Source organism: Hyla sarda, chromosome 4 (genome assembly GCF_029499605.1).
Source record: "Hyla sarda isolate aHylSar1 chromosome 4, aHylSar1.hap1, whole genome shotgun sequence".
Classification (NCBI taxonomy): Eukaryota; Metazoa; Chordata; class Amphibia; order Anura; family Hylidae; genus Hyla; species Hyla sarda.
Window position 1 is genome coordinate 380,082,373 of NC_079192.1, and position 15,999 is coordinate 380,098,371.

At 43.9% G+C, this 15,999-nt stretch overlaps 1 protein-coding gene across 6 annotated transcripts in view; it reads right to left on the bottom strand.

Moving 5' to 3' along the window:
* TNIP1 (TNFAIP3 interacting protein 1) overlaps window positions 1-15,999 on the bottom strand; it is an 88,864-nt gene that overhangs the window by 38,017 nt on the left and 34,848 nt on the right. For 5 of the 6 annotated variants that reach the window (XM_056516917.1, XM_056516915.1, XM_056516914.1 and 2 more), the window contains 3 exons: window positions 10,097-10,225; window positions 8,325-8,425; window positions 4,711-4,779 (listed from right to left, as the gene is read on the bottom strand). In XM_056516917.1, the coding sequence (XP_056372892.1) occupies window positions 4,711-4,779; window positions 8,325-8,425; window positions 10,097-10,225 (299 nt within the window). The remainder of the gene's footprint in view (window positions 1-4,710; window positions 4,780-8,324; window positions 8,426-10,096; window positions 10,226-15,999) is intronic. The other variant, XM_056516916.1, reaches the window with a different exon arrangement.

Consider the following 15,999-nt stretch of genomic DNA (forward strand, 5'->3'; position numbering starts at 1 on the left):
ATATAGGACTTTCGCCCTATTTGTGTCCCGTACATAAGCAATCTCTAATTTATCCAATATATGGCTAAAGTCCTAATCCTATTTTGCTAATATTTTCCATAACCCATAACTGGAGAACATGAAAAAAATCCATACTGATGTTACCAGGGTTAGATTAAAGCCCAGAACACCGTAAGGCTTAACAGTAAGCCATACATATTGCGACAATAACACCCTATGGGCACAAACCTATTATCAGTATAACTGTGCCAATATTAGGCGTGTTAACCGAGAAGGACCCAGTAGATGCCCCAATTTTATAGCATCTGTCTTAAAGGGGTACTCCGCCCCCAAGACATCTTATCCCCTATCCCCTCCATGCCGGATGACTGGCGATGCAGGGCGGAGGCTCATGGCATCACGGCCAAGCCCCGCCTATGATGTCATGGCCACGCCCCCTCACTGCGAGTCTATGGGAGGGGGCATGACAGCCGTCATGCCCCCTCCCATAGGCCTGCATTGAGGGGGTGCCTCACCCGACGCTCTAAAGGAATGCCAGGTGCAGCAGGACCCAACGACGGGACCCCAGCGATCCTGGGGATAAGATGTCTAGGGGCGGAGTACCCCTTTAAACAAGAATCGTTTGTCAAATTCCACAACACCAGCAGACATACAGAACGTGTCCCTGCAGAACAATGGAATCGTACGCAGCTCTGGCCAGGAAACATGAGCCGTAGTAAACTTGGCTCACCTTGTATATACGCACATGACTTGATTCCTCGATGACCAAACCACTATACTATCAGGAGCTCAACACCATCGCTTAATAATAGAAAGCCCCATACCAGACTGACTCACCATACCTGCAATACCACAAAGTGAGTCAGCCACACATATCAAAGCCAGTGCAAGCCAAAAAAACTACACAATTGCACAATAAGGAAACATATCCTGGACTTGCACAACACATTGCCGACCAGTAAAAAGGAAACAACAACCACTTGGGAACAGAATGTTCATGTATTCACATATGGGTCACATTATGTTTAGCACAATAGGTGAAAAGCAATATTAAAAAAAAAAAAAGAAAAAAAAGAATTCAATAATTACCAGCATGACTGCAACAGTAAAGCAGTGTCTCCTTACACGTGGTTTTGCTCTGCATTTAGTGCAGCTTAAAGGGGTACTCCACTGGAAAACATTTCTGTAAGACCTAAGCCGGCAATGTATTCACATGAATAGCTGTATGTAATACTGTTGGGCTTGTGAGACTTCTGTCAAAATCAGCTGTGTTCCAGGGGTGTTGGGAGCTGGACCTGCAGCGAAAAGTACTATAGTGGCTTCCGCATCACTTCTCGCAGCTGCAGACACCACATCATGTCACACATTGCTGCGGCCAGTGATTGACTGAGCGGCCATGTGACGTGGCACCTGCAGCTCAGAAAAGTGTTGCAGTGGAGCCCATACTGGAGCCTGCGAGGGAATAAGGTGAGTAGAGGCTTTTCAGTGTTTTATTATGCAACCTGGGCATATGTTTTCACTGGACAACCCCTTTAAAGGGGTACTCCACTGGAAAACTTTTTTTTTTTTAAATCAACTGGTGCCAGAAAGTTAAACACATTTGTAAATTACTTCTATTAAAAAATCTTAATCCTTCCAGTACTTATCAGCTGCCGTATGGTCCACAGGAGGTTCTTGTATTTTTGAATTTCCTTCCTGCCTGACCACAGTGGTCTCTGCTGACACCTCTGTCTATTTTAGGAATTGTCCAGAGTAGGAGCAAAGCCCCATAGCAAACCTCTCCTGCTCTGGATAGTTCCTGACATGGACAGAGGTGTCAGCAGAGAGCACTGTGGTCAGGCAGAAAGGAAATTCAAAAAGAAAAGAACTTCCTCTTGATCATACAGCAGCTGATAAGTACTGAAAGGATTAGGATTTTTTAATAGAAGTCATTTACAAATTTGTTTAACTTTCTGGCACCAGTTGATTTCAAAAAAAGTTTTCCAGTGGAGTACCCCTTTAAAGGGGTTGTCCAGTGAAAACATATGCCCAGGTTGCATAATAAAACACTGAAAAGCCTCTACTCACCTTATTCCCTCGCAGGCTCCAGTATGGGCTCCACTGCAACACTTTTCTGAGCTGCAGGTGCCACGTCACATGGCCACTCAGTCAATCACTGGCCGCAGCAATGTGTGACATGATGTGGTGTCTGCAGCTGCGAGAAGTGATGCGGAAGCCACTATAGTACAACTTTTTCGCTGCAGGTCCAGCTCCCAACACCCCTGGAACACAGCTGATTTTGACAGAAGTCTCACAAGCCCAACAGTATTACATACAGCTATTCACGTGAATAGTTGCATATGTTATACACTGCCGGCTTAGGTCTTACAGAGAGGCTGTCCTTTCTGCCTTCTAGAGGCGGGTCCTGAGGAGGACCACTACCTATGATGTTTTTGCCCCCAGGGATGGTGAGGATATGAAGTTTGTAAGTTATCCCCGCCGCGCCCGTAAGTAGTCCCCTGGGCGGGGAGCTATACTTACCTAGTCCCGTCACTCCAGCATTAGTGATGCCCCTTCAGTGTGATTGACAGCTCGCATCACCGCACTGTTCCCTAAGCAGATGTAGCAGAGTGGTGACGTGCGCTGTCAATCATGCTGAAGGGGCGTAATTATGGCCAGAGTGACAGGACTAGGTAAGTAGAGCTTACTCACTGGGCGGCGGGGGTGACTTACAAACTTCCTACCCTCATCATCCCTAGAACGAAGGTATAGTGATTCGATTCATCACGAACTTCTTGGCTTGGCAGTTGCTTAGTTTAGCCTGCATAAATTAGTTCAGCTTTCAGGTGCTCCGGTGGGCTGGAGACTCTCTTCTACGACTGTATCCACCTTTTCCAGCCACCGGAGCACCTGAAAGCTGAACTAATTTATGCAGGCTAAAGAATCGAATCACTGTAACTTCACTCATCTCTAATCCCTAGGGCGAAAACGTCTCCCGGGGATGGTGAGGATAAAGATTACCATATATAACACGTTGCGAAACATTATTTAAGGTAAAATCTAATGCTTGGTTTCCTTTAAGAAATATTCCTGGAACAGACCCTATGGAAAATGGAATGGCATTGTCATATGTAGAAGCCTGATGGTGTTTTTTGCAGGTGATTTTTATAATCACTGGTTTTCCCCCATTGACGTTAGAGTGGGGAAAAACTGACAGAACACAGCTCATGCATTAAAGGGGTACTCCAGTGGATTTAAAAAAAAATATATATTTTTAAATCAACTGGTGCCAGAAAACTTCTATTAAAAAATCTTTACCTTTCCAGTACTTTTTAGCAGCTGTATGCTACAGAGGAAATTCTTTTCTTTTGGAATTTCTTTTTTGTCTTGTCCACAGTGCTCTCTGCTGACACCTGATGCCCCAATCAGGAACTGTCCAGAGCAGGAGAAAATCCCCATTGCAAACCTATCCTGCTCTGGGCAGTTCCTGACACGGACAGAGGTGTCAGCAGAGAGCACTGTGGACAAGACAAAAAAGAAATTCCAAAAGAAAAGAATTTCCTCTGTAGCATACAGCTGCTAAAAAGTACTGGAAAGGTAAAGATTTTTTTTATAGAAGTCATTTACAAATCTGTTTAACTTTCTGGCACCAGTTGATTTAAAAAAAAAAAAAAAATGTTTTCCATCTGAAAACCCCTTTAAAGATCACGTGGTTGTCATCCCAAGATGTGAATACAATTTTGGGAAATCCTATTCACTTTATCAATGCATATTACCCGCACTTTTGTAGACTGGTGGATGACTATGCTTGTCCCCATAAAAGGATAGAAATCCTGCAGAGTAAATTGATGACTTAAAGGGCCGGACTCACCAACAACATTTATCTCTATCTATTCACAGGATTGGGGATAAGTGTATGATCACTGGTGGTCTGACCAATGGGACCTGAGAACAGGGGACAAGTGTGCCACTACATTCACATTCTATGGGACTTCCCAAAATAGCCATGTGCACATGTGACCGCTGCTGGATTTTGCTAGTGACCCGGAACCCCAGTTCTCAAGTCCATAGGGGTTATCAATGGTCAGACCCCGATAATCATACGCCTATGCCCTAAGGGTTGTGTTGGGACAACCCTATTAATCTATTTTTCTTATTGGTTGAAAGCACATAAATAAAATTAAAAAAACAAAGCAACACTGCAAATAGACTTACTTAAAAATATACTGTTGTTTTGTGTCTGCAGCTCCTAAATCAGGTCTGTTTCTATGGTAACAGACTACAAATATATCCTTTGTAGTCTGAATCGGCAGACATATTGGTATCTAAACCCCCACTTCCTGTCAACCTACCATATGTATGTTAGCGGTCCATTTACACGGGGTGATTGTTGCCTGTGGAAGAGGACCAGCGATCACCTGACGAACACGCAATTAATCTAGGCTGGTAGTCAGAAATATCTAGAAGTGATGAAAACTCTCTCACCAGACTGTTATTGACACTATGGGGTGCATAGATCAGTGTTTCCCAACCAGGGTGCCTCAAGGTGTTGCAAAACTACAACTCCCAGCATGCCCCGACAGCCTCTGGCTGTCCGGGCATGCTGGGAGTTGTAGTTTTGCAACACCTGGAGGCACCCTGGTTGGGAAACACTGACATAGATGAAAGCTGACGCATTTCAGACTATTCTAAGCAAAAAAAATCCAACTGTTTAGCTGCTGCAGTACTCACCGACTGCCTGGATTCAGGAGTTCTTCTTTTCTCGCTAGCGTCCAGGATGTCAAATTCGGATGAAGATGCCTAAAAGAGAATATTTTATTAAGAGGACTTCCTACGTTTATTTATGGCACCAATGAATATCCAGTTTTGTAGACTAGAGGTTAGCTACGGGGAATTCCAACTTTCCTGCAGTACCAGTCAGCAAGCCATAGACGTCTATCAATGATGAATTGAGGAGATGAATAAGGCAGGAAGGATGAAGGAGCGAGGCTGAGAGCTTGACACACATGGATGTCAAACCCCTTTACTCTCCTCCTGATGGCAATTACTGTCATGGCCACAGGGGGCAGCACTGGGAACAGTGTCAAAATCAAGTGGACTACACAACTCCCTCTGCTACGGACAGGGGGATAGAAGTGCCTGAATGGTTCGATTTTGTTAGTAGATGAAATTCCTGAATGTACGTAACTTTATATGTTTACCTATTTATTTATTTACAATTTCGATTCTCCGGAATGCCCCTTTAGGGTACTTCACACGGATGGATCACTTATGAGCTTCCTGCAGCGTATTTTCCACAGCGCAATTTTGCAAAGCAGCAAATCTGCAGCAGATTACGTTGACTTCAATGGGCTCTGCTGCGGCGGGTTTTCCGCAGCTAAAACCTGCAGCAAGAAATCGCAAAAGATCCGTCTATGGGAACGTACCCTTAAAGAGAAATGTACATGGAGTAATGTGCTCTATGCCTGTACAGGGGGTCGCTTCCTTAACCCCTTGCTGCAAAACGCCATTTCTAAATGGCACTGTGGCACGGGAGGGTTATGAAGCGAGCTCAGGAGCTGAGCTCGCATCATACCCACACGGTCCCGGCTGTATCAGCAGCCACGACCCGTGGCTAATGCCGGACATCTACGTTCAGGCAGATGTCCGGCATTAACTCTTTAGATGCGGCAATCAAAGTTGATCGTCGCGTCTAAAGTGAAAGCTTCCCGGCAGCTCAGTCGGGCTGATCAGGACCATCGTGGTAAAATCGCGATGTCCCAATTAGCTAGAACACAGCAGGAGGGTGCCTTACCTGCCTCCTGCCCGATCGGCGATTGATTGCTCCAAGCCTGAAATCCAGGCTTGAGCAATCAACCACAGATAACACTGATCAATGCCTTGCAATGGCATTGATCAGTTTATTGAATCAATGTACTGCATGTTATCATCCCCTATAGGGGCTATTACATTGCAAAAAAATAAATAAAAAAGTGAATAAAAATGATTTAACCCCTTCCCTAATAATTTGAATCACCCCCTTTTCCCATTAAAAAAACAAACAAAAAGTTTGTAAATAAAAATAAACATATATGTTATCGCCGCGTGCGTAAATGTGTCCGAACTATATAAATGTATCGTTAATTAAACCACAGGTCAATAGCGTACATGCAAAAAAGTCCAAAATAGCGTATCTTTGGTCACTTTTTATACCATCAAAAAATGAATAAAAAGCAATCAAAAGGTCTGATCAAAAGAACAATGGTACAGAGAAAAACTTCAGATCAGGGAGGGATACAATTTTAAAATACAGCAAAGCAGCAGCTCAGAATTGCTCATCGTGCACTGCAGGCACGCCGGGCATTTCCATCATAGCAGAGTAAATCAATCTAGGCTAGAGGACTGTATACTAGCCTCTATATACAGAAGCTAGACAAAAAGCTTAAAGAGTACCTCTCATCAAAAAAACTTTTTATATTTTATAGTTCAATATCTCTAGATTAATTTTCTAATTGGGTTCTATTAAAAAAAAAAATGTATGCTTTTATGTGTTTTTTGTGTTTAAAACTTTTGTCCACTAGGGGTCTCCCTAGGAGTCCTTTTTTTTTTTTAGTGATTTCGGACTCACGCCGGCCTGGCGGCTGAGTCCGAAATCTCATACTCAGCGCAGCTCCCCGCCTGTCAATTAGACAGGCGGGAGCGAGCGCTGTGTGCGCATCACTGCAGGGCGCGCTCCTGATTCTGCCGGCCAGCAGCGCTGACAAGGAGAGCCGGCGCCTGCTGGCTGAGAGTCAGTTGAGCGCAGCTCTGCAAGATTTTCCGCCATATAAGTTATGTATATATGCATACAGCATAGAGGAAGAAGGGCGGAAGCCGCCTCAGATGACGTCGCGCCTGCCGGGCCCCGCCCACTTCCTCCTTTCTCAGACGCTCCTCTCTGAGCTACCGAAGATGAACATAAAAAGGTAATTTAAAGTTTTTTTTTTATTCAAATAAACGCTAGGGATAGATAGAGTTAGAGACAGGGACAGATGGGGAGGGGGATTAGCGAAAGTTTAGTTGATAATAGGTACTCTTTAATGTACTGAGCTGCTGTTCTGCTTACTTTTTAACGTGAGTTTCATTATATGTTTATGCACATTTACTTTATGATTTAATAAAGCTTGTGGGTTCACCATAAAGTAAATATATGGGAAAATTGGGAATTTTTGGATTCCTTTTTAGGGATCTATAGGTTAATAAAATAATGTAACCCTCCATATATTGGTCCGATTAGTGAACAGATAAAAACTTCAGATCACGGCGCAAAAAATTTGCCCTCATACCGCCCCATACGTGGAAAATTAAACAAGTTATAGGGGTCAGAAGATGACAATTTTAAACGTATACATTTTCCTGCATGTAGTTATGATTTTTTTCAGAAGTCCGACAAAATCAAACCTATATAACTAGGGTATCATTTTAACCGTATGGACCTACAGAATAATGATAAGGTTTCATTTTACCGACAAATGTACTGCGTAGAAACGGAGGACCCCAAAGGTTACAAAATAGCGTTTTTTCTTCCATTTTGTCACACAATGATTTTTTTTCCGTTTCGCTGACGATTTTTGGGTAAAATGACTGACGTCATTACAAAGTAGAATTGGTGGCGCAAAAAATAAGCCATCGTATGGATTTTTAGGTGCCAAATTAAAAGGTTTCGATTTTTAAAAGTAAGGAGGAGAAAACGAAAGTACAAAAACGGGAAAACGCTATGTCCTTAAGGGGTTAAACTAATCACCTAGCCACACTCGACACCCTATTTTCGAGTACAGAAAGATGGATATCTACACTCCATAAAAAGACAGAGAGGGGGGTTACTAAGAGCAGTGATTTTACATGGATTTCACAGATCCATTAAAAGGGGTTGTGCAGGAATAGAAAAACAGAGCTATTATTTTTCTAAAAACAGCACCACAGTTGTCCTCAGGTCGTGTGTGGTATTACAACTTGGCTGCGTATACTTTAATAGGACTGAGCTGCGATGCCCCACACTGCTTGACCACATGTGTGGTGCTGTTATTGGGGGAAAAAACAGCAGTTTTCCCAATTCTGCATAAGCCCTTTAAGAGGTGCAAAACTTCCTAAAGAAACCTGTATGTGCATGTAAAAATCTTTTTTTATTTTTTTTATGCCATACATATAATAATAAATTCCCCCCAGGGCAATGGGATGAGTCCGGCTACATGTACCAGTAGTAGTAGTAATATGTTAACCCTCGACCTCAAGTGGCCAAGCTGGTGGGTGCAGCTCCTATGTGTACATGCTGTAATAATATACCTTTTCCTCTCAGAAATGTGTATGTGATATTGCAATCTACTTACGCTTGCTGGGATTTTCAGTAGAACCGTGGGGTGAACAGCAGATTCTGTATCGTTCACGTCTGACAGCTCAACATGCAGAAAATCTTCTGTTTTTTCCTGCACTGAAACGGTAAGAAAGATAAATCTATGAAAATATATCGACAATGCAAATAGCCTAAAGAAAAGTAGGGAATCTAGATAATTTATTAGGTCATCTTCTCCTATGGATCTATGACAAAGATCATTTTTATTGGATGATCTGCCCCATTATCCATATGAATAAATACTCCCATCTGACGCACCTTATAATATCTTGGAAAAATAATATTTATCCAGGTTGATGTTGGTGCAGATCACCCAAAGGCCCTTCATCTATACCCTGGGTCAGCTTCATACAGCAGGCAATGCAAAAGCTTTAAAAGTCTATATGGGTTTACACTGTCTGCAATGGATTTCGATGTATCCTCCTTATACATTATGGGTCGGTCTTGCACAGGATAACACAAAACACTAATGGATTGCGATGTATCCTCCTTATACATTATGGGTCGGTCTTGCACAGGATGACACAAAACACTAATGGATTTTGATGTATCCTCCTTATACATTATGGGTCGGTCTTGCACAGGATAACACAAAACACTAATGGATTTCGATGTATCCTACTTATACATTATGGGTCGGTCTTGCACAGGATAACACAAAACACTAATGGATTTCGATGTATCCTCCTTATACATTATGGGTCGGTCTTGCACAGGATGACACAAAACACTAATGGATTTTGATGTATCCTCCTTATACATTATGGGTCGGTCTTGCACAGGATAACACAAAACACTAATGGATTTCGATGTATCCTACTTATACATTATGGGTCGGTCTTGCACAGGATAACACAAAACACTAATGGATTTCGATGTATCCTACTTATACATTATGGGTCGGTCTTGCACAGGATAACACAAAACACTAATGGATTTCGATGTATCCTCCTTATACATTATGGGTCGGTCTTGCACAGGATGACACAAAACACTAATGGATTTCGATGTATCCTCCTTATACATTATGGGTCGGTCTTGCACAGGATAACACAAAACATTAATGGATTTCGATGTAACCTCCTTATACATTATGGGTCGGTCTTGCACAGGATAACACAAAACACTAATGGATTTCGATGTATCCTACTTATACATTATGGGTTGTTCTTGCACAGGATAACACAAAACACTAATGGATTTCGATGTATCCTCCTTATACATTATGGGTCGGTCTTGCACAGGATAACACAAAACATTAATGGATTTCGATGTAACCTCCTTATACATTATGGGTCGGTCTTGCACAGGATAACACAAAACACCACGTTACACTATTCAGACCTCCAAATGGCAACAGAAACCTGACGGAAAAGGAAAATCTCGAATTCTACATCTGTGTTCAGTGTAGCAACTATGAACCCTGATACATTACTATAAAGAACTAAATGGAACTAGAAGAGAAGAAGGAGCCGCAAATCAAAGAGCATGTATACTTTATATCAGTGGTCTCCAAACTGTGGACCTCCAGATGTTGAAAAACTACAACTTCCAGCAGGCCCGGACAGCCGTTGGCTGTCCGGGCCTGCTGGAAGTTGTAGTTTTGAAACATCTGGTGGTCCACCGTTTGGAGACCGCTTCCGTATATTATATCCTTTTTTTGTATAATAATGATGTACTACTATGGATCTTAGATAGTCCGCTATACCTGAATACAATATAGTTGAACTCTCCTGAGTATACACTCACCGGTGCTCATGTTTCCAGCATGAGGATTGGCTGAAGAAGTAGTCTGTGGGTCCCAGGTGTCTTTTACGAGGGATTCTGCTTTCTGTCGGAGATTGCAGGCCACGTTCTGCGACTCTTCCAGGAGGTCACCTAAAATGTAGAGAACGTCAGATTGAGGGAGCGAGAGAATGCTGAAAGTGAGGGAGGGGAGAGGTGGGTTATAACTGCACACAGCGGAGAATGGAAAGAGAAAGTACATGCAGAGAAAGGAAACCAACATGAAGCTTGTGTAACAGATAAGGACAATCTGAATTATGATCAATTACCGGTTTATTTCCAATTACACATGGCTCATAAAAGTGATCTCAGGGGAAAGGGGAGTAGAACTCTCTGTGGGGGTCCATATGATCAGGAGATGTCATGAAAGAACCTAAAAAATGGCCATTCAAGACACTACAGTGGTAAGGGACTGATCAGGACCCACAGTAACATTATTATTAACAACAATATTATAAATATTATTATTAATAATGATAATAATAAAGTATAAATAATAATAATATTAATTCTTTATTTATATAGCGCACACAGATTCCGGATCGCTATACGCTCGAATTAGTCGATGTCCCCATTGGGGCTCACAATCTAACTTCACCTATCAGTATGTTTTGGAGCGTGGGAGGAAACTGTAGTAAACCCAGGCAAACACGGGGAAAAATATACAAACTTGTTGCAGATGTTGTCCTTGGTGGGATTTGAACCCAGGACCCCAAGACAACATTGCTAACCCCTGAGCCACCATGTTGCCCATTATTATACAATTAAGAGCTAAGCAAAGGAAATTACAGTCAAACATTTCCATCTTTACTGATCATCAAAAGTACATGGAATGGAAAGTACAGGGTGGGCCATTTATATGGATACACCTTAATAAAATGGGAATGGTTGGGGATATTAACTTCCTGTTTGTGGCACATTAGTATATGTGAGGGGGGAAACTTTTCAAGATGGGTGGTGACCATGGCGGCCATTTTGAATCCAAGTTTTGTTTTTTCAATAGGAAGAGGGTCATGTGACACATCAAACTTATTGTGAATTTCACAAGAAAAACAATGATGTGCTTGGTTTTAACGTAATTTTATTCTTTCATGAGTTATTTACAAGTTTCTGACCACTTATAAAATATGTTCAATGTGCTGCCCATTGTGTTGGATTGTCAATGCAACCCTCTTCTCCCACTCTTCACACACTGATAGCAACACCGCAGGAGAAATGCTAGCACAGGCTTCCAGTATCTGTATACACTGCTATATACTACTATATACACCGCAGGAGAAATGCTAGCACAGACTTCCAGTATCCGTATACACTGCTATATACTACTATATACACCGCAGGAGAAATGCTAGCACAGGCTTTCAGTATCTGTATACACTGCTATATACTACTATATACACCGCAGGAGAAATGCTAGCACAGACTTCCAGTATCCGTATACACTGCTATATACTACTATATACACCGCAGGAGAAATGCTAGCACAGGCTTCCAGTATCCGTAGTTTCAGGTGCTGCAGATCTCGTATCTTCACAGCATAGATAATTGTCTTCAGATGATCCCAAAGATAAAAGTCTAAGGGGGTCAGATCGGGAGACCTTGGGGGCCATTCAACTGGCCCATGACGACCAATCCACTTTCCAGGAAACTGTTCATCTAGGAATGCTGGGACCTGACACCCATAATGTGGTGGTCACTATCTTGCTGAAAAAACTCAGGGAACGTGCCAGGTCCGAGCATTCCTAGATGAACAGTTTCCTGGAAAGTGGATTGGTCATCGTGGGCCAGTTGAATGGCCCCCAAGGTCTCCCAATCTGACCCCCTTAGACTTTATCTTTGGGGTCATCTGAAGGCAATTGTCTATGCTGTGAAGATACGAGATGTGCAGCACCTGAAACTACGGATACTGGAAGCCTGTTTGATGTGTCACATGTTTGTGGGCCATTTTATCCATATAAATGGCCCACCCTGTACTAGAAAAAGTTATGTGGAGGAATGGAGGGTTGTTTTACCGTAACCAGAAGTAATCCTTCACCTGCTAAAACAGGAAGGGAAATTGGAAATTAAGGATAACCCCACAAGATCCTGTCATGACTGGTTTCCTTTTTTAGTTATCCTTTCCCTTCATCTAAGTGTTTGAAATTAAAAAAAAATTGTTACCGCCATCGCATCCACTAACCCACTATCTAGCCTATTGTAAAGGGACAATATATAAAGTCTATATTAAGGCCATTTGCATAACAGCCGAAAGTAGTTATCTTTGCCTAATGAACGGAAGTTCAGGAAAATCCCTCATAATGACGTCTCCAGTGCAAAGAACAAGCAGAAATATTTCCATCGGTACCTGTGAAGGACCATCAGCAGTTGTTTTTATAAGTTTTAAGTTCATAAGAGGTCTACTTAGGAGCTCCTAGGTAGCAGGTTTGCATACAAGTAGAGTTGGCATCATCACCAGGTAAATTTGGGTAGACGCTGGCCCCAGATCAATAAAGCCCTGTCCCAGCTAGAGACGTATGAAGCAGTGCATTGGGTACCCTCAAAATCTACAGGTGTCATAGCTATATAATAATTTAGCCAAGATGTTAAATTATTATACTTAAAGTGTACTTGTCATTATGCAAAACTTTTGACACGTCCTAGTGACACGACAAAAGTTTCGATCGACAGGGGTCTGACTTTTCATACCTCTGTCGATCAGGTGAACGAGTCGGGAGAATTCTGCGTTGTCGCGCGCTCCTCTCTTCCTACCTCCTCCCCCCTGCCAGAGTCAAATGATCAAGACACTCTAATAGACTTACAAGAAGAGTTTGTCTCGATCACATGACACAGAGCCTGGAAAGAACGCACCAAATGCTAACTTCTCCCGGCTCGTCCTCCTGATCAGCGGGGGTCTGAGTGTTCAGACTTGGATATGTCAAAAGCTTTGCATAATAGCAGTGGCCATTTATGTTGTATTTCTCCAGGATTGTACAGGAGAATAAAGTTTACTGAAGTTGACTTAGTAAGGATACTTTTACACACCTCATATACGCTGCAGATTTTCTGCAAGGCATTACTGTGCAGTACCAGCAATGTGAATGAGATTTTACAAAATCTCATCCATACTCAGGAAAAATCTGCAAGCAATCTCATTAAATAACCTGCAGAGCGAATCTGAAATACTCAGCTTGTCAGTTTAGGCTGCAGATATGAATGGTTGCCAATTTTCCCTGTTGACTTCAATGGGGAAGTTAACATTTGCAATACAACTACAATGAAATTTGTTTCAGATTTTGCTGCAACTGCGGATTTGACACTTTTTTTCCCCTTAAAGGAGAACTACGGGATTGAAAATGTTATCCCCTATCCTAAGGATAGGGGATAAGTTTCAGATCGCGGGGGGTCCGACCGCTGGGGGCCCCCACGATTTCCCGTACGGGGCCCCGGCTCTCTGCATAGAGAGCGCGTGTCGACCACAGCACGAGGCGGCGGCTGACAAGCGCCCTCCATTTACTGCTATGGGAGAGCCGAAGCGCTGCCTTCGGCAATTTCCGTCTCTACCATAGCAGTGTACGGAGGGGGGGGGGGGAGGGGGGGGGGGTGTCGGCCGCTGCTTTGTGCGGTGGTCAACACTCTCTAACCAGAGAGCCGGGGCCCCGTACGGGAGATCGCAGGGGGCCCCAGCGGTCGGACCCCCCGCGATCTGAAACTTATCCTCTATCCTTAGGATAGGCGATACATTTTTCAATCCCGTAGTTATCCTTTAACCTCCTGAGCGGTAATACCGAGCGTGACTCGGGGTTAATTTTCCCTGCCAGGATCAGTAACCCCGAGTCACGCTCGGGGTAGAATTGCAGAGTTCCCGGCCGGGCTGCACGATATATCGCAAAAGCAATGCGATATAGCGATGCGGCCCCCCGGGAAAACATGCGATTATCTGCTCTGGTCGTCTCCCGTTGCGGGGGCCGGCCAGAGCAGGTAAAGAAAAATACTAAAAGTCAGTGTTTCCCTACCAGGGGGCCTCCAGCTGTTGCAAAACTACAACTCTCAGCATGCCTTGGTGTGCCAAAGGCTGTCCGGGCATGCTGGGAGTAGTAGTTTCACAACAGCTGGAGGCCCCCTGGTAGAAAAACACTGAGCTAAGTGTAAAAGGAAGAAGTAGTAAAATAAAATAAACTTTTGCTCACCTAGTCCCGGTCCCTGCAGATGCCGTTCCCCTCCGTGCGGTCCGGGGTGTCCTCTCTTCACTATTCATCTTCTAGGACCTTTCACTTTTCAGCCAATCACAGGCCGCAGTGGTGTAAAGCCTGTGATTGGCTGAAGGGGAAAGGGCTTGTTCTGCAGGAAATACACTAGGTTTGAAATCTGCCGGCAAACCCAGTGTATTCTGCTGCAGGACAGGACAAGACAAGGGGGGGGGGGGGGGGGGGGAATGTGACAAGGGGGGAATGTGACAAGGGGGGAATGTGACAAGGGGGGAATGTGACAGGGGGGGAATGTGACAGGGGGGGAATGTGACAAGAGGGGGAATGTTACTGGGGGGGGAATGTGACAGGGGGGGATGTGACAGGGGGGGTAGGGGAATCTAACATGAAGGGGGGATGTGACAGGGGGGAGGGGAATGTGACATGAAGGGGGAATGTGACATGAAGGGGGGATGTGACAGGGGGAGGGGAATGTGACATGAAGGGGGGATGTGACAGGGGGGGGAGGGGAATGTGACATGAAGGGGGGATGTGACAAGGGGGGGGGGGTGTGACAGGGGGAGGGGAATGTAACATGAAGGGGGAGAATGTGACAAGGGGGGGAATGTGACAAGGGGGGGAATGTGACAAGGGGGGGAATGTGACAAGGGGGGAAGAATGTGACAAGGAGGGGGAAGAATGTGACAAGGAGGGGGGAGAATGTGACGGGGGATGTGACAAGGGAGAGGGGAATGTGACGGGGGAGATGTGAAATGGGCGGAGGGAGATGTGAAATTCAGTTAAAAAAAATTGTACCGCTTTTGGTACACATTTCCAGACAGAATCATACCGCCAGGGAGGTTAAAGGGGTATTCCGGTGGAAAAACTTTTTAAAAAATCAACTAGTGCCAGTTAAACAGATTTGTAAATTATTTCTATTTAAAAATCTAAATCATTCCAGTATCTGCTGTATACTACAGAGGAAGTAATTTTCTGTCTGACCCCAGTGCTCTCTGCTGACACATCTGTCCATGTCAGGAACTGTCCAGAGCAGAAAAAAAATCCCCATAGCAAACCTCTCCTGCTCCGTTCCTCACATGGACAGAGGTGTCAGCAGAGAGCACTGTGGTCAGAAAGAAAAGAAATACAAAAAGAAAAGAACTTCTGGAAGTACTGAAAGAAGTAGGCTTTTTAAATTAGAAGTAATTTACAAATCTGTTCAACTTTCTGGTACCAGTTGATTTAAAAAAGAAAAAAAAAACTGTTTTCCACCAGAGTACCCCTTTAAAGAGACACTCCATGTGCAGAAAACTTTGGGCATGTCTTAGGGACATGTCATACATTATGATCGATTGGGAGTCTGAGTGTTCAGACCTGGGCCAATCACTAGAACGAGCCGGGGGACGTCAGTTCGAAGCAAATTCTTTCTTTCAGACTCCCAATGCAAGTCTATGGGGCCGTCTCCCTCACACAGACACATAACGGGAAAAGAAGAGCTCATTTTGGTGATTGGCCAGGGTCTGGACCTCAACTGATCAAAACTTTTTGACATAACTCAGGGGTCAAGTCCTGTGAAAAAAAAGTGTGGAAACTCACCCAAGAGTTCCACTCAAGGGCTGGACCTGCAGGACTTCTGACGTTCGGGCTGCAAAAGAAAAGAAAACACACTTTCTCTTACCTGCCAACGAGCCCCCGGAGCTCCGG